This window comes from Oryzias melastigma, linkage group LG4 (genome assembly GCF_002922805.2).
Source record: "Oryzias melastigma strain HK-1 linkage group LG4, ASM292280v2, whole genome shotgun sequence".
Taxonomy (NCBI): domain Eukaryota; kingdom Metazoa; phylum Chordata; class Actinopteri; order Beloniformes; family Adrianichthyidae; genus Oryzias; species Oryzias melastigma.
This window is the reverse complement of record NC_050515.1, coordinates 1,889,924-1,915,001: the sequence shown is the minus strand read 5'-3', so window position 1 is coordinate 1,915,001 and position 25,078 is coordinate 1,889,924. Positions and strand designations below refer to the sequence as shown.

General features: G+C 39.3%; 2 protein-coding genes across 4 annotated transcripts in view; one reads left to right on the top strand and one right to left on the bottom strand.

Moving 5' to 3' along the window:
- scyl3 (SCY1-like, kinase-like 3) overlaps nt 1-25,078 on the top strand; it is a 113,424-nt gene that overhangs the window by 86,835 nt on the left and 1,511 nt on the right. For 2 of the 3 annotated variants that reach the window (XM_024278288.2, XM_036211420.1), the window contains exons 3-13: nt 16,103-16,288; nt 16,373-16,486; nt 16,913-16,969; nt 17,031-17,133; nt 17,203-17,314; nt 18,680-18,757; nt 18,835-18,974; nt 19,053-19,243; nt 20,529-20,700; nt 23,438-23,569; nt 23,646-24,352. In XM_024278288.2, the coding sequence (XP_024134056.1) occupies nt 16,448-16,486; nt 16,913-16,969; nt 17,031-17,133; nt 17,203-17,314; nt 18,680-18,757; nt 18,835-18,974; nt 19,053-19,243; nt 20,529-20,700; nt 23,438-23,569; nt 23,646-24,352 (1,731 nt within the window). In that variant the 5' untranslated portion in view covers nt 16,103-16,288; nt 16,373-16,447. Of the gene's footprint in view, nt 1-14,089; nt 14,715-16,102; nt 16,289-16,372; nt 16,487-16,912; nt 16,970-17,030; nt 17,134-17,202; nt 17,315-18,679; nt 18,758-18,834; nt 18,975-19,052; nt 19,244-20,528; nt 20,701-23,437; nt 23,570-23,645; nt 24,353-25,078 lie in introns of those variants that run through there. The other variant, XM_036211419.1, reaches the window with a different exon arrangement.
- On the bottom strand, nt 1,669-14,070 carry lpxn (leupaxin). Its single transcript, XM_024278291.2, has 11 exons — nt 13,870-14,070; nt 11,351-12,438; nt 9,660-9,859; nt 8,938-9,029; nt 8,736-8,800; nt 6,883-6,979; nt 6,050-6,265; nt 5,812-5,985; nt 3,849-3,930; nt 3,637-3,785; nt 1,669-2,206 (listed from the first exon to the last, which is right to left on the bottom strand). The coding sequence occupies exons 3-11, from the start codon at nt 9,670-9,672 to the stop codon at nt 1,940-1,942; spliced, it is 1,155 nt and encodes a 384-aa protein (XP_024134059.1). The 5' UTR covers nt 9,673-9,859; nt 11,351-12,438; nt 13,870-14,070; the 3' UTR covers nt 1,669-1,939.

Sequence of the window (25,078 nt, the reverse complement as noted above, 5' to 3'; positions counted from 1 at the left end):
CTACAGAGGAGCTCACTAGCTTGATACATCTGGGCTTGCTAGGTCGCTACAGCGGAACTTACTAGCTTGATATAGCGGAGCTCACTAGTTTGATACACCGGAGCTCGCTAGCTTGCTACAGCGGACTTTGCTAGCTTGCTACAATGTAGTTTACAACAGCAGAGCTCACTAGCTTGCTACAGCGGGGATTGCTAGCTCGATACACCAAAGCTTGCTACAGCTGGGCTAATTAGCTTGATACAGCAGAGCTAATTAGCTTGCTACAGCGGAGCTCGCTGCACTGGAGCTTGCTAGCTTGCAACAGCTGACTTTGCTAGCTCGCTACAACGGAGCTTGCTTGCATGCTATGCCGTCCACCAGGAGGCTGGCTAGCGTAACGAGCCAACCCACTGACTGCTCACCCAGGCTAATGTGGGTAAACACAGGTGGGGCCACCACAGAAACTGGACAAACCAAATCGGGGTCCACATTTTCTGCCCACTTTTAAACCATATGGGTCCACTTGGCCTTGCTGGCTGAGAAATGATGCAAAAAGTCCCACCTGCACACATTGGCACTATGAGGAACTGCCGTCGGTAACAGAAGAGGCTTACATCTGCCAACAATCACTTAAGCGTTAAAACACTCGGTTCATTCGTCCCTCAACAGTCGGGGAGAGTTTCTGAAAAGACGGATGGATTTGAGGGAGCTCATTTCTGCGCCCATCTTTGTAAACCTCACCGCATTCATCAATCTTCCGTAAGAAGCCATAATGGAGCCTGTGTGGGAAGAAAGAGGAGTCCAGTCGCTGCCAGGGCCGAGCGGTCAGTCGGAGTAAGACGAGACTCGGGGGTGTCGCACCAACTCCATGCCAGTCTTTGCCAACACAAACCATCAGGCCGCACAGGAAAAGCTCTTGACAAACTGCTGGGAACTGTGAGAGTGGCTCTTCTCTCATCCGTTTTCAGGCAAACGGGTAGATTTATGGAAATGGTGAATTAGAACCTTTGGTTTGATTTGTCTTTTTCATTTGTCTGAAGGGATGAAACATGATTTTCTGTAAGACTTCAGCTCCTAAATACACATCCCCACAGGAAAACGTTTTCCTTTGATTAAATAGGAGTTATTTCATTTACAGGTTAGACTAGTGCTGCCACAAACGAGTATTTTAATAGTCAACTAATCAGGTCATGCGCAAACTGGATGTAAGGCACACATCTTAACCATCATCAGCTTTAAACTAACTAAATATATACCATTACCTGTGATAATGCTAGTGTGAATGCTGTAAGCTGAATTTGGTCGCTGACGATGCCGAAATTAATATATAAAAACATTGAAGCTGATAGCTGAAAATGCTGAAGCTAATATTCAGCTTAAATATTAGTTAATGCCAAAATCTCCTAAAAAAATTTAAAAAAAGCCTAAAATAGCCAAACTAGCTAGCATGCAGCTGAATTATTAGCTAAACTCCAAATTAGCCTAAAAAACAAAAAAATCGTAATTTAGCCAAACTAGCTAGCATGTACCTGAAATATTAGCTAAGATACAAATTATCCCTAAAAAAATGAAAAAAAAAATCGTAAATTAGCCAAACTAGCTAGCATGTACCTGAAATATTAGCTAAACTCCAAAATAGCCCAAAAAACCTTAATAAATGCCAAATTAGTCCATAAATCTAGCAGAATGTTATTATAACTTTCAACTTTACTACACTCTGACTCCATATAATATAAAGTTACGACTAATCGACTATTAAATTAGTCGATTAGTCGTCGATTAGTCGACTAATCGTGGCAGCCCTAGTTCAGACGTTTTCATTGTAAACGGCATCACGACCTAAATCAGTTTTGGACACTTTGTTCTGTACAAACCCAAATCCAGCATTCTCGTCTCACTGAAACTCCTCAACACAAGTACTCTCATCTCCGGCTCAGACTGTCTGAAGGATCATCTGATCTCACACAAACAGTTTCCCAAAGCAAGCGGAGCAGTACGGCTTCCCCTTCTGCTCCCTGAAGATGCCCTGGCTGAGCTGCCGCAGGCAGAAGGCGCACACGAAGTGCTCGGGGTGAAACTTGCGATCCAGCGCGGAGATGCAGCGGCCGATGACGGGCTCGCCGCAGCCGCCGCACAGGGTGCCCTGCCTGGAGTAGAAGTGCAGCGAGCAGAGGGGCCGGCCGTCCAGCTCCATGAAGCAGCCGTCGGTGAAGGGCTTCAGACAGTCCTGATGGGGAGGAAAAGGGGTGGAGTCTGAGGTCAAGCAGACTGTGACAGTTCAAAGATTCAAACGTGGCTCAGGAAGGTACATAGAGGTTGTATTGGCCAATGAGACATCACGGGAATAAGACTCCGCCTCAATCGCTGTTACAGGTGGATCGTGTTTGCAGGTAAAACATGTTCTGATTGAGTAATTCTATCTGAGCCTCCAGATCATTTTATTTTATTGTCATTAATGACCCGATGTTATCTTGTACTCATTTCTAACTTTAGAATTTTGACTAAAAATATTTTTATGGAGAGTAAAATATTGAAAGTTATTTAAGGTTTAAGTTGATTTGTGATAAACATTTATCGAACACGACTACATTTCTAAAACTTTAAAAACGTTACTTTTTAACATAAATATAAACTACCACTGAAGATCCTAGTGCTGACAGCTGAAAACTCTGAAGCTCATTGCTTAGGCACTGAAGCTGATAGCGAGCTAAAATATGAGCTAAATGCCAAATTAGCCTAAAAATTGGGAAAAAAAATTGCTTAGCCAAAACAGCTAGCATGTAGCTGAAATATTAGCTAAACTCCAAAATAGCCTAAAAATCTTAGTAAATGCCAAAATAGTCCAAAAATCTAGCAGAATCCCAATTTTCAAAACTTCAAAACTGTAACTTTTTAACATATTTATGAATAATAAAAAGGCAGGATTATTATTCCAGAATAAATCAACTTAAACTTTAAATAACTTTCAGTATTTTACTCTCCATAAAAATATATTTTGTCAAAATTATACAAGTTAGAAATGAGCTCAAGATAACATCGGGTCATTATTAACAATAACATAAAATGATCTGGAGGGCCGGATCCGGCCCCCGGGCCTTGACTCTGACACATATGCTCTATACGGACCCGTAGAACCTAAAACTCATACGGGCCATCCCCCGTACGTCATGAAAGTTTGAAACAGCATCGGAATAACCAGATTCATTGCTGTTTTTATGCATGGTTCACGTTTCCTGATTCAGTTTAGTCACAGGTGGAAACGCACCACCAGGGGGCCCTCTAGACCCCCTCTTGTAAACTGATCTTGGATCTTCTCGTCACATCAGCTGACACAGTAAACAACACATTTCCTCTGTTCTACGTGCCTGTTTCATGGCGCTGCCCGCCGCACGGTGAAAACAGAAGAGCAGCTGCTCGCCGGAGCGTTTCTAAGCAGCTGCTGCACGCAGAAGTGGCTTTGAAGGGAATGTAAAAGACGCCCACACTGCAGAATAAGGCCTCTTTGATTTATATGCATCATTTCAGCCGCAACATATTCATCAGGCACATGGTTTTAATCAGCCCTGTGGTCACAACAATGCAAATAAAGCCAATGTGTGGGTATCTCTGTCATTGGTTCCCAGCAGGAGCGTGTGTGGTCTGATGGGAGGCGCTCACCGCGCACACGAAGCACTCCGAGTGCCAGGTGCCGTTGGCCGCTGTCAGGTAGTTCTCCCTCACCGACTCCCCACAGCCGGTGCACTTGGGAGCGAAGAGGTGGTAGAAGTGCTTACTGCAGTACGGCCTCCCATCTTTCTCCAGGAAACCTAACGGAAACGGAGAATAAAGCAAACTGTGCGGGGACCGAAAAACGCTCTGAAGCCTCTCACCATCTGGACCGAACAGTTCCCCACAGTGCGCGCAGAAGAAGTGGTCTGGGTGCCAGGTCTTGTCAAGAGCTGTCAGGATGTTCTGTCGAAGCAGCCAGAAATATTACGTCTTGGTTTTGCTTCCTTTGGGAGTTGGGAAGGATTGTCTCATCACACGTGTTCAAACGTCAGGAAAGACAGAAATAAACCTTCAAAGAGTGGATTACAGAAGCGTTGGTTCTGATTATCCTCTGCAGCGTGATGTCAGTGCTGGAGCAGAGCCTCGGCGTGGTCAGAGAGAGCAAGGCAAGAAAATCATCCACGGAGCTACGGAGCTACTTTGGAGCCAATATTATCAGAAACCCCCAAATAATTCAAACTGACAAAAAATATTGGCCGAAAAAAGTAAAATGTCTAAAACTTTTTGCTGTTCTAAAATAATGAGTTTCAGCTTCAGATGTTTTGTTTTTTAGATTTCAAAACTCAAATTTTCAATTCAAATCTTTTTTTTCATTTTCAAATCTGAAAATTTCAGTTTTAAAACTTTTAGCCCTGTTGTGGCACGTTGGGGCGGAGCTAACACGAAGGACCAATCAAAATCGAACTTCAGTCCCGGTGTATTCATTGACTCTGAGAACTGTGGTAATTACGGTCAGAAAATGTCTTTTTTCTGTAGTATCATCGTCTGAAGTTGTCCCAAGACGGGTGTAAAAACAGTTTTATCGTACAAACCGCACGTCTAAAACTCTGTTCTTTAAAATGTAAGCGCACTAGCCAATCAGGGCGCAGGAGGTGAATGAAGAATTATCAGATTAAAAAAAAAAAAAGAGTTAAAAGTGAATAAAATATTTAAACCTGAAAAAAAAAAGTTTTGAAATGGAAATTTTGAGTTTTGAAACCAAAAATCAGAACATTTTGAGCTGAAAATAATAAAATTTATTTTAGAATAGCAAAAGTTTTGGACATTTTACTTTTTTTTGGCCAATTTGTTTTATTTGAGTTTCAAATAATATTGGCTCCAATTTAGCTCCAAACAGATGTTGTGTAGATAAATAGACGTGAAATTTATTCTGAGTACTGAACTCTGCGTGTGAAGTCTTGTTTGTGCTGTTCTGCCTGCATTACTGAGCGTTCTCATCCTGACCTGATCTTCTGCTTCGTCTGCCGCCTGCCCCGACCCTCACCCGGACCCTGACCCCTCTGGTTGATCTCTGAGCCCCTCATGCCCGTGTTTGACCCCTGCCTGCCTGACCCTGATTTAGCTTTGTGGACTTCTAGCTGTGCTCGGATCCATCCGTCTGCCCGTGTGGGACAGATTTCTTTGTCAGTTTCCACATGAGGAGATGCGACACATTGAATCATCGTCTTCATTACTCAGAGCTGTTATTCTTCATTTTGGTAACAATTAGTTGTTGACATAAAAATGCATCAATTTTAGTCACTGGAGGCTCATTCTGTAGAGTTAATTATACCAATACATGTTGTCGTGGAGATGATTAGGGAACAGGAATTTATTTTAGATTGACCGTCTCTCAAAAAGCAAAAATATCAATAAATTTTAGAAAAAATAATACAGTTCATGACTTTTTGTCTTTCTATGTCTAGAAGAAGACTCAAAGGATGTCATTTACTGGAAAATATTGAATTGTTCTAAATGGTTTCAGAGTGGAGAGTTAAGAAACAGTAATGAATGAATAAAATGTGTGTTTTAAGCTAAATAAATTGACACGTTTTTATTTTGATTTCCATTTATGAATGTAGATCGAACTTTGAGGTTAGATTTTCGATAGATTTTGCTTTAGAGGCCTTTTTGAAATATTGAATACATTTGTACAATAATTCATGCAAAGATCATTTGGTATTACAACAAAATATAAGTATTGCTTGCTTTTAGACATTTAAAATAACAAGCTGGAGGCAGGAATTTGATTCTTTTGTGAGAATCTTCACATTTTTCCTTTTCCCGCGGCTGCGGCGGCCTCACCTGTGTGATGGCGCCCTTGCAGTACGCACAGCGGGGTGAGAACTTCTCGTGGTAGTCCTTGTGGCAGTAGGGCTTCCCGTCCCGCTCAAAGAAGCCGGTGGTGCTGAGCTCCGTGTCACAGACCGCACACACGAAGTGCTCGGGGTGCCACGTCTCCCCCAGCGCTGTGATCATCTGAGGAAGCGGGAACAAGAGCTCTGGACTCGTTTTCACACCACAAACTGATGCAGCTGCATACCTTTCCCACAATGCATTTGTGGCAGGCGGCGCAGTGGCCCTTTGGGTTGGTGCGGACCCCAATTTTCTCCAGGTCAGAGCTCAGCCCCCCCAGCAGCTCATCTATTGAGTCTTTCGAGTCGCCGGCGTCCTCTTTCTTCTTCTGACCGTCTGCTGTTTCCTTTTTCACCGACTTCTTCTGTGTTAATGGAGGCGGGTTTGCAGAAGGTCCTGGATCCTAAATGAAAACACAGAATACAAAACTGCACATTTTCTCTGTTCCAGTGTTGACATCAGTGCAATGCTGCCCTCTGCTGTTCAACCCGGGGATCTGCAATATATATATATATATATATATATATATATATATATATATATTTGAACCATATTGCACATTTAAAATCCTTGATTTTTTTTCAATAATAAACAGTCCACCTTACATTACAGTCCACCTTAAATTCCAGTGCGCCTTAAGTATGAATTCTGCTTGTGCTCACAGACTTCAAATGTAATTTTCTGTGGCTCACTAAGTTCTGTCAAAATGTTCAACTTTGGTAAACTACAACCCAAATTGGTTGATGGATTGTTGGAGCATTATGGGTAATGTAGTCCGGATTCTAAACTGTAAATTATTTGAATAAAGTTTGACTTATCTGACTGTCTTGTTATTCTAAATGCTGTGTATAGTCCTAGAAATATTTTATTTTTCCAAATTAAAAGCATGTAATGATTCTTCAACTAGAGAGCCACAAAAGAGCGGTCAGAGAGCCACATTTGGCTCCACAGCTGCAGGTTACAGACCTCTGGTTTAACCAAATCATCTCATAAGGGAGGATGATGTTCTTACTTCCTTACCCCTTGTGCCAGACCCAGCAGATCCTCCAAAATCGACTCCAGCTCCTGAGTGGGAGAGTCGGGGTTCAGTGCAGCCGGGACAGGAGCTGGAAGATCGCTGCAGTGAAAAAACACAAAAAACTCAGAGAGAATCCTCTCATCTCTAATTCAGATCAACTTTATTAATCCCTGTAGGGAATTAAGAGTAGCAGCACAATCAAACTAATTTGAAATATACAAGGATATAGACCAACATACAGAGTCATGTGAAGAAAGTAGGATTCTCTCATTAAATAATCAGCTCTGTCTTAAAAATGTTCATAGATTATTGTCTAATCTTACATTTCTAGAAAAGAAAGTGATTCAATAAAAGTCGAACTGAAACATTACTATAATTGTACTTATACATAAAAAACATTTGAAATAAAGGTCAAAGTTTGGACCTCCTATTAGCTATTTTTGCTCCTTTGGCTAAAATTGAGACATTTTATTTGGCATCTATGTGTCCCTTAAATATGTCCAAACTTTCTACAGCCTGTGGGATGAAAGAAAATGGTCTTACCAGGACTTTTTATTTTAAGAAAAAGATTCTAATCGTGGAGACGGATATGTATTATGAAATGGGATTATTTTGCCATTGAAAAACGTTCTTAATCAAATTATTTAAAATAATACATTTTATTGAAACAAGGGACTTTTTACTTTCTTAAGATTTTGTTTCTGTGTTAGTTAGAACATTTTTAGACAAATATTTTAATTTGTGTTTAAGGTTTTATAGCAGGAGTGTCAAACTCAATCAATCAAAGGGGCCAAAATCCAAAACACACCTGAGGTCGCAGGCCGAATAGGATAAACATTTATTATATTATATTATATTAACACTCTAAAACTACGTTTTTAAAACTTTAACTTGTCAACATAATTATGAACTAGATATATAACATTACCTACAATACTGATGCTGTAAGCTGAATTTGGCCACTGAGGATGATAGTGCTGATAGTTGAAAACACTGAAGTTGATAGCCTGCTAAAATAGTAGCTAAATGCCAAATTAGCCTAAAAACTAAAAAAAAAAAAAGCCAAAACAGCAAGCATGTACCTGAAAAAATAGCTAAACTTCAAAATTGCCTAAACTGAAAAAAACCCTAAGTTAGCCTAAATAACCAGTGTGTAAATATTAGCCTGACTCCGAAACAGCCTAAAAAACTTAAAAAACCTAAATTAGTCAAAACAGCTAGCATGAAAAAATAGCTAAACTTCAAAGTATCCTAAACCGAAAAAAGTATAATTAGCCAAAACAGCTAGCGTGTAAATGAAAGCCTTACTCCAAAATAGTCCAAAAAATGTAAAAAGAAAAGCCTAAATTAGCCAAATTAGCTAGCATGTAGCTGAAATATTAGCTAAACTCTAAAACAGCCTAAAAAAACTTTTAAAAAGCCTCAATTATCCAAAACAGCTGGCATGTAGATGAAAAAATAGCTAAACTTCAAAGTATCCTAAACTGAAAAAAGTATAAATTAGCCAAAACAGCTAGCATGTAGCTGAAATATTAGCTAAACTCCAAAACGGCCCAAAAAATCTTAGTAAATGTAAAAAAAGCCCTAAAATCTATCAGAATACCAATTTTTTAAACTTTAAAACAGTAACTTCTTATAATGATTAATAAAAATACAGGAATACTATTCTAGAATAAATCAGCTTAAACCTTAAATAACTCATAATAATCTAACTCATTAATAATCCACCAAAACTTGGATTTATTATACTTGTAAATCCCATGTGACCATTTATTAACCACTTCCTGTTTCTTCAGCTCTAGTTACACAACACAAAGTGAATCAGTGCAAACTGAGCCCACGTGTATGTTCTCACCTGTACACATTGGCGGAGGCCGTTCTTTCTTTTCCATTAAATCCAACAAGCGGTTCACCAGAAACCTGTGGGGATGATCAGACCATGTGATCGGCTTTTTGATCAAATGTGAAGTTTGTTGTGTCATCTGACGGAGAACTTAGAAAAATCTAAATGCTTTAGAGGTTTAACAGCAACTGAATTGTGGTTTTGTTGGTTATACCGTAGCATGCTGATCAGCTCTGTCATTATTTGAGTCGTCTTGGACGCTGTTTGAACTCGCCACGTTCAAGGCCAACTCCGCCAACAGCAAATCTGTCGTAAGACACATTCTCACATGCATGCAGCATCACAACAAATCTTCATGTTAACCACAACCGAACAACCGCCGGTTCCGTCTCGACTTTCACTGCAATCCTATTCACAGTTAAAGCGTCATTTCTCTGGGTGGGAGTTCAGCTGAACATGTCAGACTTGTGAGGTCAAGAGTTTCCTGTGATGTACAGTCTCTGCATGTTAACATAAAGGCTCAAGGTTGTGGGGGGGCGGTTGCTTCATGTCAGTCAGTTTCCTCAGGAAGTGATGGTTTAGATGTTGCAGAAGTGAAACTTCCCATCACGTTGCAAGAAACAAATTCTGAAGAAACATTTTAAATCTCAAAAATACGTGCATCGAAGAACTTTGGTTTGTCTTTTTTGAGTAAATTGTTACTTAAAGTCAATTTTTAAATTCATATTTGTAGGAATTGATGTACAAGAATCAATAGATTGGATAATTAATCTTATTTTTTTTTAAAATGACAACTTTTCTGCTTCAATTTCTAAGAAATGTGAGAAGCATTAAAATAAGATTTAAAAATAGTTAACAACTGATACTTTATAAACTCCCTCATAGAGCAAAACTCTTCGCTGTAATAATTTTTTTAGAAAAACGGTTTTGTCTTACCAAGTTCCTCCATGTCTTCCACACCTGCTCTGACACCTCACTTCAAAAGTTGTTTTCTTGGCTGGTTCGTCGCTGATGAAATCTTCTCCTCAAACTGTCACTTCCTCTGAGAAAGGCGTTCGTTGTTTTTGCTTCTTATTCTTTTCTAAGGTCTGTCCATGGTTGAGAAGAAAGGCTGTTCGTGTGAGCTGGAAGAAAACCTGCAAACGTAACGTGAAGGGGAGGAGACAGAGGGGCGTATAAATAAAGGTCAACTTTACTGCACAATGGCTGAAAACAGCAGAAATTTTAACTCGTCCAAATATATTAATCACATTATTTTGACTTCAAGTTATACTTTTTTGTGTTTTCTCTTTTTTGTCTTGGGTATTTTAACCAAAATATTTGTCTCATAAAAAACCAACATATAGAGACAAAAGCAAATCAAGCTTTAATTAAATTTCACCAAATCTTTACACCAAAGTTCTGACTTAAAAATACAAAATCAAAGATTCGCAATTATCATGCATCTTTTTTTAACTTTTGCTTATATTTAATTTGTTTCAAACAAGTAAAGATTACAATATCTATATAAAACAAACTTATAGATAATAATAAAAACAACATCAACTAGAGAAGATCCTGCGATAATGCTAGTGTGAATGCTTTTACCTGAATAAGGTTCCTGAAAATGCTGAAGAAATTTATTTTTATTGCTGAATAATCTCATGAAAGTGCTGAACGTTTTGATACCAAACTTACATAATTTACAGAAAGCGCACAAAGAATTTGAAGAATTTCATGAAAAAAATTGCAACTTTGCTAAAATAGCAAATAATAATAGTTAGCTTAACTTAGCATTAGCCCAAAAAAACCTGAGTAGATGCCAAATTAGCCAAAAAAGCTAAAGCTTTGCTAAATATTAGCTTAACTCAAAATTAGACAAAAAAAACAGTTCATGCCAAATTAGCAAAAAAAAAGCTAGCATGTTACCAAAAAACTAGCTAACTCAAAGCTAGCCCAAAAAACGGTAGATACCAAAGTAGCCAAAAAAGCTAGCACATTACTAAAAAACTAGCTTAACTCCATAGTAGCCCACAATGCCTCATTAGATGCCAAATTAGCCATAAACGTTAGCATGGTGCTAAAATATTAGCTAAAACTCAAGAATAGCCAAAAAAACCCTCAGTAGATAATAAATTAGCCAAAAACGTTAGCATGGTGCTAAAATACTAGCTCAACACAGAATTAGACTAAAAAAATCTCAGTAGATGACAAATTACCCAAAAAAAGCTAGCATTTTACCAAAATAGTAGCTAACTCAAAATTAGCCAAAAAAAAAAAGAAAAAACTCAATAGATGCCAAAAGTAGCCAAAAACATTAGCACGGAGTTAAAATATTTACTAAACTCAAAAAGCCTTAAAAACCTCAGTAGAGTTTAATGTCCTTAACTTTCTGAACATTTTGATACCAAACTCGAATAATTTGCGAAAGTGCAAAAAATATTTGAAGAATTCTGCCCAAAACAAAATTGTAAAATTTGCGTAAAATTTCAATAACTGCGTAGGGAAAAGTAAAAGCATTAATGTCCACAGCATGCTGACTGCTTTTACTTGCATTCATTTGAAACATTTCCTATTCATTTTCAATGGGGTGAAAAAAAATCGCATAAATTGCATAAAATCTTAAAAATTGTAAAATCTACAATTACCAAAAGTACAAGCAGGAATGTCCTGAACGAGCTGAAGGTTTTGGTCGGAATGTAGTCGCTGAAGATGCTGAAGACATTTTTTTAACTGTTGAATAATGTCATGAACGTTTTGATACCAAACTTACATAATTTACAGAATGTGCACAGAGAATTTGAAGAATTTCATGACAGAAAATTGCAACTTTGCTAAAATAGCAAATGGCAATAGTTAGCTTAACTCAGAATTAGCCTAAAAAAAATCAGTATATGCCAGATTAGCCATAAAAGCTAGCACATTGCCAAAATACTAGCTAAATCTAAATTAGCCCCTCCCAAAAAATGTTAAATTAGCTAAAAACGTTAGCACGGTGATAAAATACATACTAACTCAAAATTAGCCTTACAAACATGAGTAGCATTAATGTCCTTAACTTGATGAACATTTTTGATACCAAACATGAATAATTTGCAGTGCCAAATTAGCCAAAAAAAAGCTAACACGTTCCTAAAATACTAGCTTAACTCAGAATTAGCCTAAAAACTCAATGCTTACAAAGCATTCACACAAATATAATTGTAAAAACAATAGCAATGCAAGACATGTTTGAAAAGAAGCAGACAGAAAGAACAAAACACAAAGTTTTGTCACATTCACCATCTAGATTGCAGAGGACATATATTTAGCTGCAATTATCTCTTAAAACATCAGTATCATCAACCATGAATATAACTTTATATTATTACTTCATACAAGAGAAATGAAACCCCTTAATAACTGGTGAACCGGAGAAGCTACTTTGTTCAACATGCACAACGATTTTTTTAGTTGTGGTTTGTGTTAGACTGCTGTGCTCTACTTTATATTTGTTGAATGTGCTGTGGCGAGGAGGTCAGCCTTATCTCATGACTGAGGTCGTGTTTTATACATCAGCTGTTTGCATATTCCTGCCGCAAGCATGAGTTTCCTCTTCCAGCCCAGAGACGAGTATGAGGCAGAAACGCCATGAGATCAAAGTTTATAAGGAGTGTGAAACGACGGCTCAGGTTCAAAACGGTTCTGGAACGACACTGGAAATCCAGAAACCCGATGAGCTTTCAAAGGGAACCACCTGCAGAGAAAACATTTACAAAAGAAAGAGAAGAAGGGGTTAATCTGTGCATCATAAATGTACAATTTTGATTTGTTTTGAATAATAAAGAAGAGGATGCTGAAGCTTTTTGCTGAAAATGCAAAAGCTATTAGCAAAATATTAAATTTGCTGAAAGACTGGAATTTTTATTAGAGAACTATGAAAGAGCACTGAAGTTGACCTAAATTTCTGAAAGTTTGTAGCAAAATTGCTTTAAAAATCCCTAATACATGCCAATTTTGCACAAATATTTAGTGTGTTGCTTAAATACGAGCTAAACTTCAAATTAGCCCAAAAAACCTCAGTAGATGCCAAATTAGCCAAAAAAGCTAGCATGTTGCTTAGATGAACTCTGAATTAGATCAAAAGTCCTCAGAAAACTAAATTAGTCAAAAACGTTAGCCTGTTGCCAAAAAAGAAAGACTCCAGTAGATAACAAATTAGACAAAAATGTTAGCATGTTCCTATAAAAGATTAAAACATGGATATATTTAAAAGCTTGTTTCTAATTGGCTTAAAATTTTGAAATTCGAAGACTTTTTCATTAATTTCCTATGGGGCATATTTTTCTCAATATTTCAAAAACTATAAAGTTTAAAAATACCAAAAACAAAAGCAGTAACGTCCTGAACCAGCTGAACGTTTTGATACCAAGATTGATGAAATTGTTGAAAGTGTGATTGAGTTTTACGTGTGGAAACATACAGAAAGGAGCAGGAGAATCACAAAATAATGTTTAATTAATCTGTATTTCTAATCAAGTCATAATTAATGTGACTTTTGACTCCTTTCTATCTGGCTTACAGGAAATTAAAACATGTTTGCAAACTTTACTATTAACATTTTTTATCATTATCATTAGTTGACGATTGTTTTAGCTGTGTTGTTAGTGTTTGCACATATGACAATTCCTTAAAAAATAAAGATTTTGCTATGACTTTGTTTCATTTATGTAGTCATTAAAAGTTACAGGAGAATGTCTATAATGTAAAAAAGACATAACAGATTACATTTACACAAGATATTGTAAAATGGGTTATTTCCAGATTTTATTGGATTGAAATAGTTTATGAACTCATACTTTTTTCATTCACGGAAAATAATTAAATTATGGAATATTTATTTTATTTTAGTATTTGAAAAGAAATGTTATTTGTCTATTTCACAGATCTTCATACTGGTGGTCAAGATGTGTATTTTGTTACTCTAGTGAACAATGCAAGTCTTTTTGAATATTTTTTAAGGTTTTTAAAAACTTTTTCAACATCTGAGAACTCGGTTAAAAGAAACGTCAACTCAGGTGTTTGCTGGTGGATTTATTGAATTAATAATTGATTTTTCACTTTTTTAATGCCTTTCATTAACATTTAAGGTCATTTAGCGTTCCCAGCAGCTGCTCAAGACTCTCACTTGATTGTAAAACCGTCAGTTTCTGTTTTCCTTCCCATCTCCATGTGGCAGCCATCTGCGTTATCTCACGCCACTTCAGCTTCAACCATCTGCCTGCAAAACATGGGGGTGTTGAACTTGAGTCTTTCATTCTTAACAGATATCTTAACCGATTATTTGCAAATTTCTCAAATTCCTTTCTATTTAGATATATAATTAACTAATTTAGTTTTTCTTAATCCAGTAAACTGTACATATTAATCATAAAGAGCGCAAAAAATGAAACGCTCCCCCCTTCCACGTGGCATCGCCTCATACCGGAAGAGTTTTCCTGACTGTTTACACCAGCTCAGCTTTGCTCCAACTTAGCGCCACTGCTTTAGTAAGCAGTTACATACATTACTGTAGTTTTGAAAATACCTTTTAAAGACTGATATAAAAAAACACATCGACATTCCTGTGTTAGCATGCCGCTCTGCAGGCGGAGACGCTGCGGACGAGTGTAGCGATGCCCAGCTGGTTAGCATCGTCGCTAAGTTAGCCAGCGGCAGTAGCTAATTTCAAACACTGCGGTAACATCCAGCGGAGGGGGGGCTCAGGTATGTCCACTCCCCTGTAACAGGTGCGGGGGTTTACATGTGCGGTGGCAGACAGCCTTGGTGATTCACGCACCTCCAGCCGGTCCAGGGAGCGCCGCCATGGGCGCGGAGAACAGCGCGGCGCGGGGCTGCTCTCTGCTCGGGGAGCCGCTCCTCACGCTGCCGTCGGGACTCACCACGTACTCCGCGGTTCTCCAGGACGGGAAGCCCGCGACCGTCTTTGTCCACCGAGCGGGAAATGAGGACAAAGTCAAGAAAGCAGCCAAGGTCAGGCGTCTCCGAATGCTCTGTCATGGTGGAAATGATAGTTGATGTATTTGTTTGTGGGTATAAATCACTGGAAGAGCGGAAATGGGAATTTTACGATTCTTTGGGGGCAGTAAACGCATCACAATTCATATTTAGTTTAGGGCTGAAAAATGTAAGAACCACCAAATGAGCTAGAAAGGAAGGAAGTTGATGGTTCTAATGCGTGATGGGAGGAAGTCTCATGATGCACTAATGGGTTATGGGTTCAAATCCCTGCAGGGAGGCTTTCAAATTCTAATCATCATGTTGTCATCTGTGTACATAAATGCCGAAATGCAAATATCTATTTTAATAACTAGATATATAGCATTATCTGTGATAATGTTAGTGTGAATGCTGTAAGCTGAATGTGACTGCTAAAGATGCTTAAAATGATAGCTGATATTGTTGAAGCTGATGGCTGAAAATGCTGAAGCTCATACCTGAAAATGCTGAAGCTCATGGCTGAAACGCTGAATCTGATGGCTGAAATCTCTGAAGTTGACAGCTGAAATTGCTGAAGGTGAAAATGCTGAACCTGATAGCTGAAAATGCTAAAGCTCATGGCTGAAACGCTGAAGCTGATGGCTGGAAATGCTGAAGCTGACAGCTGAGCCTGAAATCACTGAAGCAGTTAGCTGAAATCTCTGAGGCTGACAGCTGAAAACGCTGAAGCTGATAGCTGAAAATAATTAAATTGATAGCTGAGCCTGAAATCCCTGAGGTTGATAGCTGAAATCGCCGAAGCTGATTTGTGAAATCTCTGAAGTTGACAGCTGAAATTGCTGAAGGTGAAAATGCTGAACCTGATAGCTGAAAACGCTGAAGCTGATGGCTGAAACGCTGAAGCTGATGGCTGAAACGCTGAAGCTGATGGCTGAAACGCTGAAGCTGATGGCTGAAACGCTGAAGCTGATGGCTGAAAACGCTGAAGCTGATGGCTGAAAACGCTGAAGCTGATGGCTGAAAACGCTGAAGCTGATAGCTGAAAACGCTGAAGCTGACAGCTGAGCCTGAAATTGCTGAAGCAGTTAGCTGAAATCTCTACGTTGATAGCTGAAAATGCTAAAGCTGATGGCTGAAAACGCTGAACCAGATAACGCTAAAGCTAATAGCTGAAAACGCTGAAGTTAAGAGGTATTGAACCTTTGACGTTCTGATCAGAGGTTGACCGCTCTACCACTGCACCATGGCAGCCTCCTGTTAATTAATTTCCCCCCCAAATATATTTTTTTAGGTGGAGATCTGACTGATCAATCAAATCAGATTAAAATTGTGATCTTGTAAACCAAAATATTCCTTGACTAAACTAAGAGTGACTGGAGTTCATTCCAGTTCAGACTAACAACTGTTTTCATTTCCTGCAGCACCTGAAGACGCTGAGGCATCCGTGTCTGCTGCGCTTCTTGTCCTGCTCCGTGCAGGCGGGCGCCATTCATCTGGTTACGGAGCACGTGCAGCCCCTGGAGCTGCTGCTCGACAGCCTCTCTCCGGAGGAGATCTGCGCAGGCATCTTCGACCTCCTGCAGGCGCTGGTCTTTCTGCACGAGAGGGTGAGCGAGGAGCTGAAAAAATAACCTGGTGTTGTTGTTGTGGTTTACTTTCATTTCTCACATGTGGATGTCTCTGTGATTTAGGGGAAGTCGAGCCACAACAACGTCTGCATTTCCTCTGTGTTTGTCAGCGAAGACGGTCACTGGAAACTTGGAGGAATGGAGACCGTCTGTAAATTCTCTGAAGCAACTCCTGAGGTGAGAAAAATGTTTGATTCCGTCAATGTTTTATATATTTACCATCAAACAAATTTAAAGAAAAATTACACAATAACAAGAAAAATATGAATACCACCTTAAATCATTTGGAAAGATCGTTAAAAGTGAGACATCAAATCAGATCTGGTTGGAAAAACAAAAATACAGCATCCACGGAGCTGCAGGCCTCATGAGCGGATGTCCACCAGAGACGGTTCAAACTCTTCTCTGCATCTCGGTACCAACTGTCCCACGGACCGGTTCTGGTCCACAGCCAGGGGTTTTGGACCCTCCAATGTGGCTTATAACTCTTCCACTGATCTGTAAAATTAATATTAGGTTAAGAGGCATCACACCTGTGTTTTCATCTCTCCAGAAGACTTATAATTGACATTGTTTGTTTTCCTGTTTCCTTTATCTTCCCAGTTTCTCCAAAGCGTTGAAAATGCTCGAGAAGCCAGCTGCGTTCCCCCCGAGGAGCAGGTCAGTGAATTTATCACCGAACCATCATCTCTCTTCAGTTCTGACCTCACGTCTCCTTCAGGCGGAGGGCTTCAAGATGCTCCCGGACAGACACGCCCACGCTCGCGACTGCTACTCCTTCGGCGTGATGATGGAGGCGCTCGTCCCTCTCCTGAACGGTTACGGTAACTTCAGCCGTTCCGTCTGACCCTCGTCTCTGACGGAGTCGTGTTTGATCGGTTTTATGTTTTCAGTTTCACAGGAGCTCTCCGAGAGTCTAACCCGAACTCTGCAGGCCGGCCCGCTGAACTCTGACCCCACGGCTCGACCCCCGCTCAGCTCGCTGCTGACTCATGAGTTCTTCCGGTCGGCAGATTGTTTGGTTTTCTCTTAGGGCTGCCACAATTAGTCGACTAACCAACAATTAAAATAGTCAATTACTAATTTAATAGTCGATTAGTTTTTACTTTATATTATATAAAGTCAGAGTGTAGTAAAGTTGGACAAAGTTTTGAGCGTTTATCACCAAAAATGCACTTTTTGGTGTAAATTCTTAGTGATGCTAATCAACCACTATAGTGATTCTCTTGTTCCTTCCCGGACGTTTATCTGCACGTTAAAACTCAATCACACTTTCAACAATTTCATCAATCTTGGTATCAAAACATTCATGTTGTTCAGGACATTACTGCTTGTATTTTTGGTATTCATAAACTTTATCGTTTTTGAAATATTGAGAAAAATATGCCCCACAGGAAATGAATGAGAAAGTCTTTAAATTTCAAGATTTTTAGTAGATTAGCAACAAATCTTTAAATATGTTCATGGGAAATGTTTTCATCTTGATAGTAATTTAAAAAAATGAGTTTAGCTAATATTTTAGCAACATGCTAACGTTTTTTGGCTAACTTGTTAGCTACTGGCTTTTTTAAATGCTAATTTGGAGTTTAGCTAATATTTTAGCAACATGCTAACGTTTTTTGGCTAATTTGTTAGCTACTGGCTTTTTTAAATGCTAATTTGGAGTTTAGCTAATATTTTAGCAACATGCTAACGTTTTTTGACTAATTTAGAGTTTAGGTAATATTTTGGCAACATGCTAACATTTTGGGCAGTTTTAGCACCTGTTAAAGTTTTGGACTAATTTGCAGTTTAGCTCATATTTAAGCGACACACTACATATATTTCAAATTTGGTTTGTATTAGGGATTTTTAGTCAATTTTACTACAAATTTTCCAGAAATTGAGGATAACTGCGGTGCTCTTTAACAGCCCTTTTGGAAAATTTCCAGTCTTTTAGCAAATCCCTTCAGCAATTAATGTGAATACTTTCAACACAAAGCATTCACATTGCAGGTAATACGACTTTTCTAGTTGTATTTGAGTCGGTGAGATCAAAACTTTATCTTTAGTGAAAAATAGTTCCTTGTTTCAGATGCCGACCTCATTTATTTAATCTTTTTCAACACCATAAACTAATGAAGGACAGAGGCTGCACGATTCATTAAATGTTTAATAAACTATCACTTTCCTTCTTTGTTTTTGTTAGCTTAAGGCTAATGATACGTTGTATGCTTTACATCCAGTTTTCACATGACCCAATTAGTCGACTAATTGGAAAAAATGATCGTTGATTAGTTGGCTATTAAAATAATTGTTTGTGGTAATACTATTTTCTTTAAATCAATTTTTGAAGTGTTTTTCTAAATGACTGCTAATTCTGTTAAACAGGAACGACTTTCTGGAGGTGATGAACTTCCTGAAGAGTCTCACTGTGAAGTCAGAAGAGGAGAAAAATGAATTCTTCAAGTAAACGACTTGTTTTGTTGTTGTTTACTGCGTTTCTGCTCCAACCCTCGACTCCAACAGCGTCTTTCCGTCTTCAGGTTCCTCCTGGACCGGGTCCAGAGTCTTCCTGAAGAACTCATCGCTACTCGCCTCGCTCCCAAACTCCTCAACTCCCTGGTGTTTGCAGAACCCACGGCTGTGAAGAGCTTCCTGCCTCATCTGCTCAGACCTAAGATGGGTACGGCGGTGTCTGCTCAGGGAGCTTCATCTCTGAACGGGACGAGGAAACCTGAATGTGTTGTTTCTGTGAGGACAGATCCCTGCAGAGGAGGCAGCCCTGAAGACTGCCTGCTGTCGGCGCCTCTCTACCGGAAACACGTTCTTCCTCAGCTGCTCAAACTCTACAAAGTCAACGAGGAGCACGTCCGCTTCGTGCTGCTGGCTCACATCCACATCTACGCCCAGTTCTTCTCCCAGGAGGAACTGAGGAACCAGATCTTACCTCAGGTGACGCTTCAGTTCATGCTTTCCTCTCTATTCTTTTCTATAGTAAAACTGTTCCCAGTGGTATTTAAGTTATGATTGTGCCGTTTTTAGCCAAAATTCAAAAGATTTTTTAAGACATAGTTTCTGCAGAGCAGCAGGAACTAATTAGTGTGGAAGTTAGCTGAGCTAATTTCCCATCAGCCCTTCATTTACACTCTCCCTCTAGCTTATAGCATCTCACAAGTCCATGCTAACATTAGTGTAACAAAAAAAATGTCATTTTAATCTTAAATTATTTTGTATATGTCCTTAATTATAGGAAAAATCCTGCAAGAACATTTTAAAATCACCAAAATCCCAGTTCTCATTGGAGTGGGTCTTTAAATACTGCAATGAAAGGAGCTTCAGCACTCGGCGTGGTAGTGATGGCCTCCTACTCTGAAAACTTTTGAGGCCGCTGTCTTCAGTTAGTGCCTTACTCATTCATCAAAATCAAAGAACTTGCATCAAGTTAATTTACAAATAAGATGCAGTCGAGTATTCAGTCATTAAAGTCTCTCCGATCATATTTTCAAAGCATTTCCAGTCATCCTTTTAATTATGATTCTGTTATCAAAATCCAAAAGCTGTCATCTTTTTGGACATAGTTTCTTAAGAGCCACAAGAGTTCAGTACAAATTCATCAAATGTGGGCGAAAGTATTCGAGTGAGCAACCCCGCCCCACTTCCCCTCTGCATCACAGAGAGCCCTGAGCAGGGAGCTTGTAGCCCATCCAGCACATTTTCTGAATCACAATACAATCTTTTTCCAAAAGCATTTTTCCCTCTGCTACTGAATCGCAACAGTTTGACAAAAAAAATATTCAGAAATGGAGTTAACAGCTGAGTTTTCTTTACACGTGTCCTCCATCATCAGAAAAATGTCGCAAAAACATGTTAGAATGCAATTTTTAGTGAGTGGGTCTGTAAAAAAAGATAATTTATAACTAATGGGTGAAAAGTGCATTAAAAACAAAGAAATTATGACTAATAAAATGTGCAGCAGTTATTAAAACATGGAATTTACGATGAATATAGTATTAAAATGCTCCATATAGTAAATTAATAATAAATGTACTTCAGAATTTGCTTTAAAATATACTAAATTTCACCACAAGGACCTAAAATGTCCAAATAAAAACTTTTTAATCTAAATGTTGGAAGCAGAGAAACCTCAGGATGTCTGTTCAGTAAACTGACATTCTGGTTCTTCTCTTAGCTCTGTTCTCGTACGGTTCTCTAACCTTTTGTTCCGTTCCGGCTGCAGGTTTTGTTGGGGATGAGAGACACCAACGATTCACTGGTTGCCATGACGCTGCAGAGTCTGGCGGTGTTGGTGCCTTTGCTGGGAGCTCAGGTGGTGGTGGGTGGAGAACGAACCAAGGTCTTCAAACGCACCACGCCCGGATTCACCAAGTCGACCGAAGTCACGCCTGAAAGTAAGAACGTCCGGAGACGCTGAAGACGGCTAGAGAGTCTTTTTGTCTGAAGCAGGTCCATAAACACCCTGACCAGTACCGGTCCGTGGGTCACCTGGTACCGGGCCACAGACAGAAAAAAAAATAAATGTGCTAATTTAGATTATTTCGGTTTATTTTCTGATCCTGAAGGAAGTTTTATTTTGGAAAACTGCTGAATTCTGCTTTGGTCACATGACTTAAAGCAGCTACCTGGATTGCTAAGCTATTAGCTAAAAGTAAAAAAAAATAAATAAATAAACAAAAGATATTTGTAAAGTTTCTACAGGGAGTAAAGAGTCTGTGAGGAAGCCAAAGCAGATCTTTCCACTTCAGAGAACAATGAAGCTGCTGTTTGCAGACAAACTGGGAGTTTTCCTCCACATACGGATCAGTTGTTTTCATGTAGCATGTCGTTTTGGCTAATTCGCAGTAACAGACTCTCAAGTGTTTTACACACGCAGATAATAAACTTTAATAAGAGTTTTACGACGGCTGCGTCATTTTATTTTACTTTATTTATCCATACCACCTTAAGAGTCAGGCGTAGCTGAAGCTAGCCTCCGGTTGTTAGCATCCACTTTATCGCTCAAGGGAAAATCTTCATCACAAAGTTCAAACATTTTACAGAGAATGAAGATTCAGTCAAAGAAAGTTGATGGTTTGTGTCAAATTTGAACATTTTCCTATAGAAAAGCTGAATTAGATTCAGAAACTTTAACACAGAAAATGTTCTTTTATGTTGGAAAAAAATTCCCAATGAATGAGGATTTATGTAAAGACAAAATAAGATCAATTTGTTTGTCCTGAAAGATAAAAAGTCTGGATTGAGTTAAAACTGGGAAAACTGTCATGTAATGTTTCTTTTTAGGCTGATGTTATTCGCAGGTAAATATGTGCGAGCAGCACGAAAACTTAAGGAAAAATCTGCTGCAAAACGTACTGCTGTATTTCCAACACATTTTACGTGCGTCCAAGATGATTTTTTTTTCTTGGCCACGTGTTTTAAGTGTGGCCAACGTGCACATTGTGCACACATTTACGTGCACAAAAACTCGTGTAGATTCATGTTGGCCACACGTTTGAAGTTTGTACTAAATTAAGAATCAAGAACGAGTCCCACCCAAAGTATTCTAACTGACCTAGAAATGAGACGTTCTTATAGTATTTCAGATGTACTTTTCTCCAAAACTGTACAGTAAAAATACTTCGATGGTAGTACTCTTTGAAGTACTAAATACGTCTGTAAAGGATTTACTAAATTCAAACTTAGGAACGAGTCCCACACAAATTCTGTTAAATGACGTAAAAATTAGACATTTTTATGGTATTTTAAATGTGTATTTCTCAAACTATACAGTAAAAATGCTTGATATTTTCAGGAGTAGTACTCCTTGAAGTACAAAGTAGGTCTGTAAAGGAATGTTGATGTTGTAAATTTACAATCACGATGTATTCTCAGCCAAACTCGGTTAACTGGAGTCATTTGTTGCACCTTTTATGATAATTCAGAAGTGGATTTCTTAAAAACTATACAGTAAAAATGCTCTAATTCCAGGAGAAATTTCTTTTAAAGTTCTAAGTATGTATGTGAAGGATTTATAACGTACTAAAATTGATTATTTGGATTCATTCACAGCCAAAATTAACCAATTTTACATCCGTGCTGCAAGAGAATTTGTGATTGGATTTCTAAAAAATAGAAAAACAGTAACGCAGTCGATCTCACATAATTATCATCTGCTTTAATAGTAAGATGCATTCATGAAGAACAATAATCACATTTCCTGAAGCTCCGCTGAGTCTTAAGGATTTTCCAGCGAGCACAGACTTGCTACCGTAAGTTTTGTATGAAACTTGCAGGAAAACGATCCACTGACGGCTGATTTGACCACGGAAATCCAAACGGCGGCTCATTTGACTGTAGTAAAAGTTTGAACGTCCATATTTTCTTGCAAAACTAGCGAATGATTGAAATCTTTTCCAGATTGTCCGGCACTCCTTCATTCGTCAGGCTCTTCAGCAAAAGGATGGGGGCGGGGCTACTCATAGCTTCCTGGCGGGATCTTTAGAAAATAGTTTTGCACTGGCTGCACATGGTTTGAAAATTACCTGCGAATAGACACTTTCTTCTTTTTATGGGTTTTTTTTTCATATCAACAACTTTTTTTCATTGAATCTTCATCATCTGTTTAAAAAAAACTCACGTCTTTAGACTTTTTTAAAACTAAATTTCTTGTTGTAGCATTTTATTTTGAAAATACATTTTCAGAAACTGTAAGCTAAGAAATGCTAACTAGAGCGGTCCGTGAAAATATTGTTTAATTTTGATAAAGGTTCAGGGACCACTAGTCTAGATCACATTCTTTCTTCACTCGTCGATGTAGTCCAGAAGACTTTCATGATGTTGTAGATTAGATGATATGAGGAATAAGATGCACGTTTATTCAAATAAAATTGAAAATACCTGCAGAAGTTATGGGATTGATTCTTAATGGTTGCATTAGTGGTTGTTTGAGAAAAAAACTGGAACGAGAATCTCTCTTTTAGTTCAGCATCCAAACTTACAGAAAAACCTCCAATAAATATTTAAGTTCCTTTAACTTCTTCAAACATTTAAAACAATTCAATAATCTAACTGCTGCAGACACAAACTGCCTCATTGGCCTTGAAGCTGGAGCATTCTGGGTAATCTCTGTAACCTCGTTTCGTCCCGTAGCGTCCCCAGTCCACATAGTTGGGGACTCGCACCCCCAGATGGCTCAGCCCTCCAAAGCTCTGCATTTGTTCCCGCGGCCGTCGGAAGCAGAAAACTCCGGAAACGTGGAGCTGCAGGCTGCTCCACCTCCAGGTGAGACCTCCGCCATAAACGGTGTTTCAGAACCAGCGCCGTAGACCTGACCCGATCTGCGTCCTGTGTGTTCCAGACGGCGGCAGACACGCGGCTCTGAACGGCTTCCATCGGCAGAACTTCAGGTCCTGCAGGCCGGAGCAGGAGGGACGACTCGGCTCCGTGGAGGACTGGCCCGACTGGAGCGACCAGGAGGAGGGTCAAAGTAAAGACGGCCAGTCGGTCCAGATTCACATCCAGGAGCCCCAAAACGCCGAATCTGTAAACCGAGTGATCGCTTACGAAGACAAAGAGGAGGAGCCATGGGAGGACTTTAAGGAGACGGGGAAGTCCTCCGATTCATTTCTGGGATCGGTCGATCCCTCACAGTCGACAGAGAGCTTCTCTGCATCTGTGAAGCCCGAAGCTCAGAGATCCAGAACCTCCAAACCCCTCAAACTCGGCTCTGCCCCGTCAACCCAGAGCAGGAGGACTTCCTCCTTCGATGACGCCTGGACCAAAGAGGCGGCTCAGAACTCAGGACTCAAACCTGCAGCCACCAAAAACCAAGGCGGAGTCGGTCTGGGGGAGGAGTTTACCATCAAGGTGAAGAAAGCCGTCAAGCAGGACCCGGAGATGGATCTGTTTGCAGACATGGTGCCCGACATCAAGCTGAGCTCTGCAGCTCTGCTGTCCTTGGAGGAGGTGAAGGACTCCTCAGGAAACACTAAACCTCTGCAGGAGGACTCCTCCATCGCCGCTGGGACGCTCACGGCGAAGTTTGCAGCGGCTGACCTGCCCGAGGTGAGTCTCCACAGTCTTCCTTTGAAAGTTCCTAAAAACATTCAATATTTTGCTCTAATGTTCCTAAAAATATGTGTTGATCTGTTTCCAATGAAGATAGCTCATGATAAAACATCAAGTCGAAATGAAGAGTTCCTCACTTAGAAGATGCACCAGAAACGAGTTTCTGTTTTGGAGTTTAAGTCGCAGTTTTTCTATAGTTTTGTCAGAGGTGCAACTTATACTCAGGAGTGACTTTTTTTTTCTTCTTAAAATTTAATATTATTTATTATTTGCATCATTTTTTTTTTTTTTTTTTTGTGGGATGATGGGAAATCAGTAGAGGCTTACTTCAATGGTCCAGCCCACCTCCTGCCGCTCTGCAGAAACTATTTCTTGTTAAATTACAGTTTTTTTTTTTTATTTTGCCTTAAAAAAACAGCATCACCTTAAGTCTTTCAGAGCAAATTACATCCATATAAATGATCATATTACCTTTGGAACATTAAAAAATGAATTATTTATTAAATATTCGTTATTTTTGTTAGCATTTTTATACCTGGAAGTAAAACGACTTGATCTCTGAGGCTCCGCCTTTTGCTCCCTGAGGGTTCCGCCCACTTCATGTCGTCCCCCTAGAGCCAGTGTGTAACCCAGGAATAATAAGGGGAAATGATTTATTATTTTTGTTTTTAATATTGATGTAGACCCACATAGAGCAGCTCGGGTGACAGAATGGTGATGGGT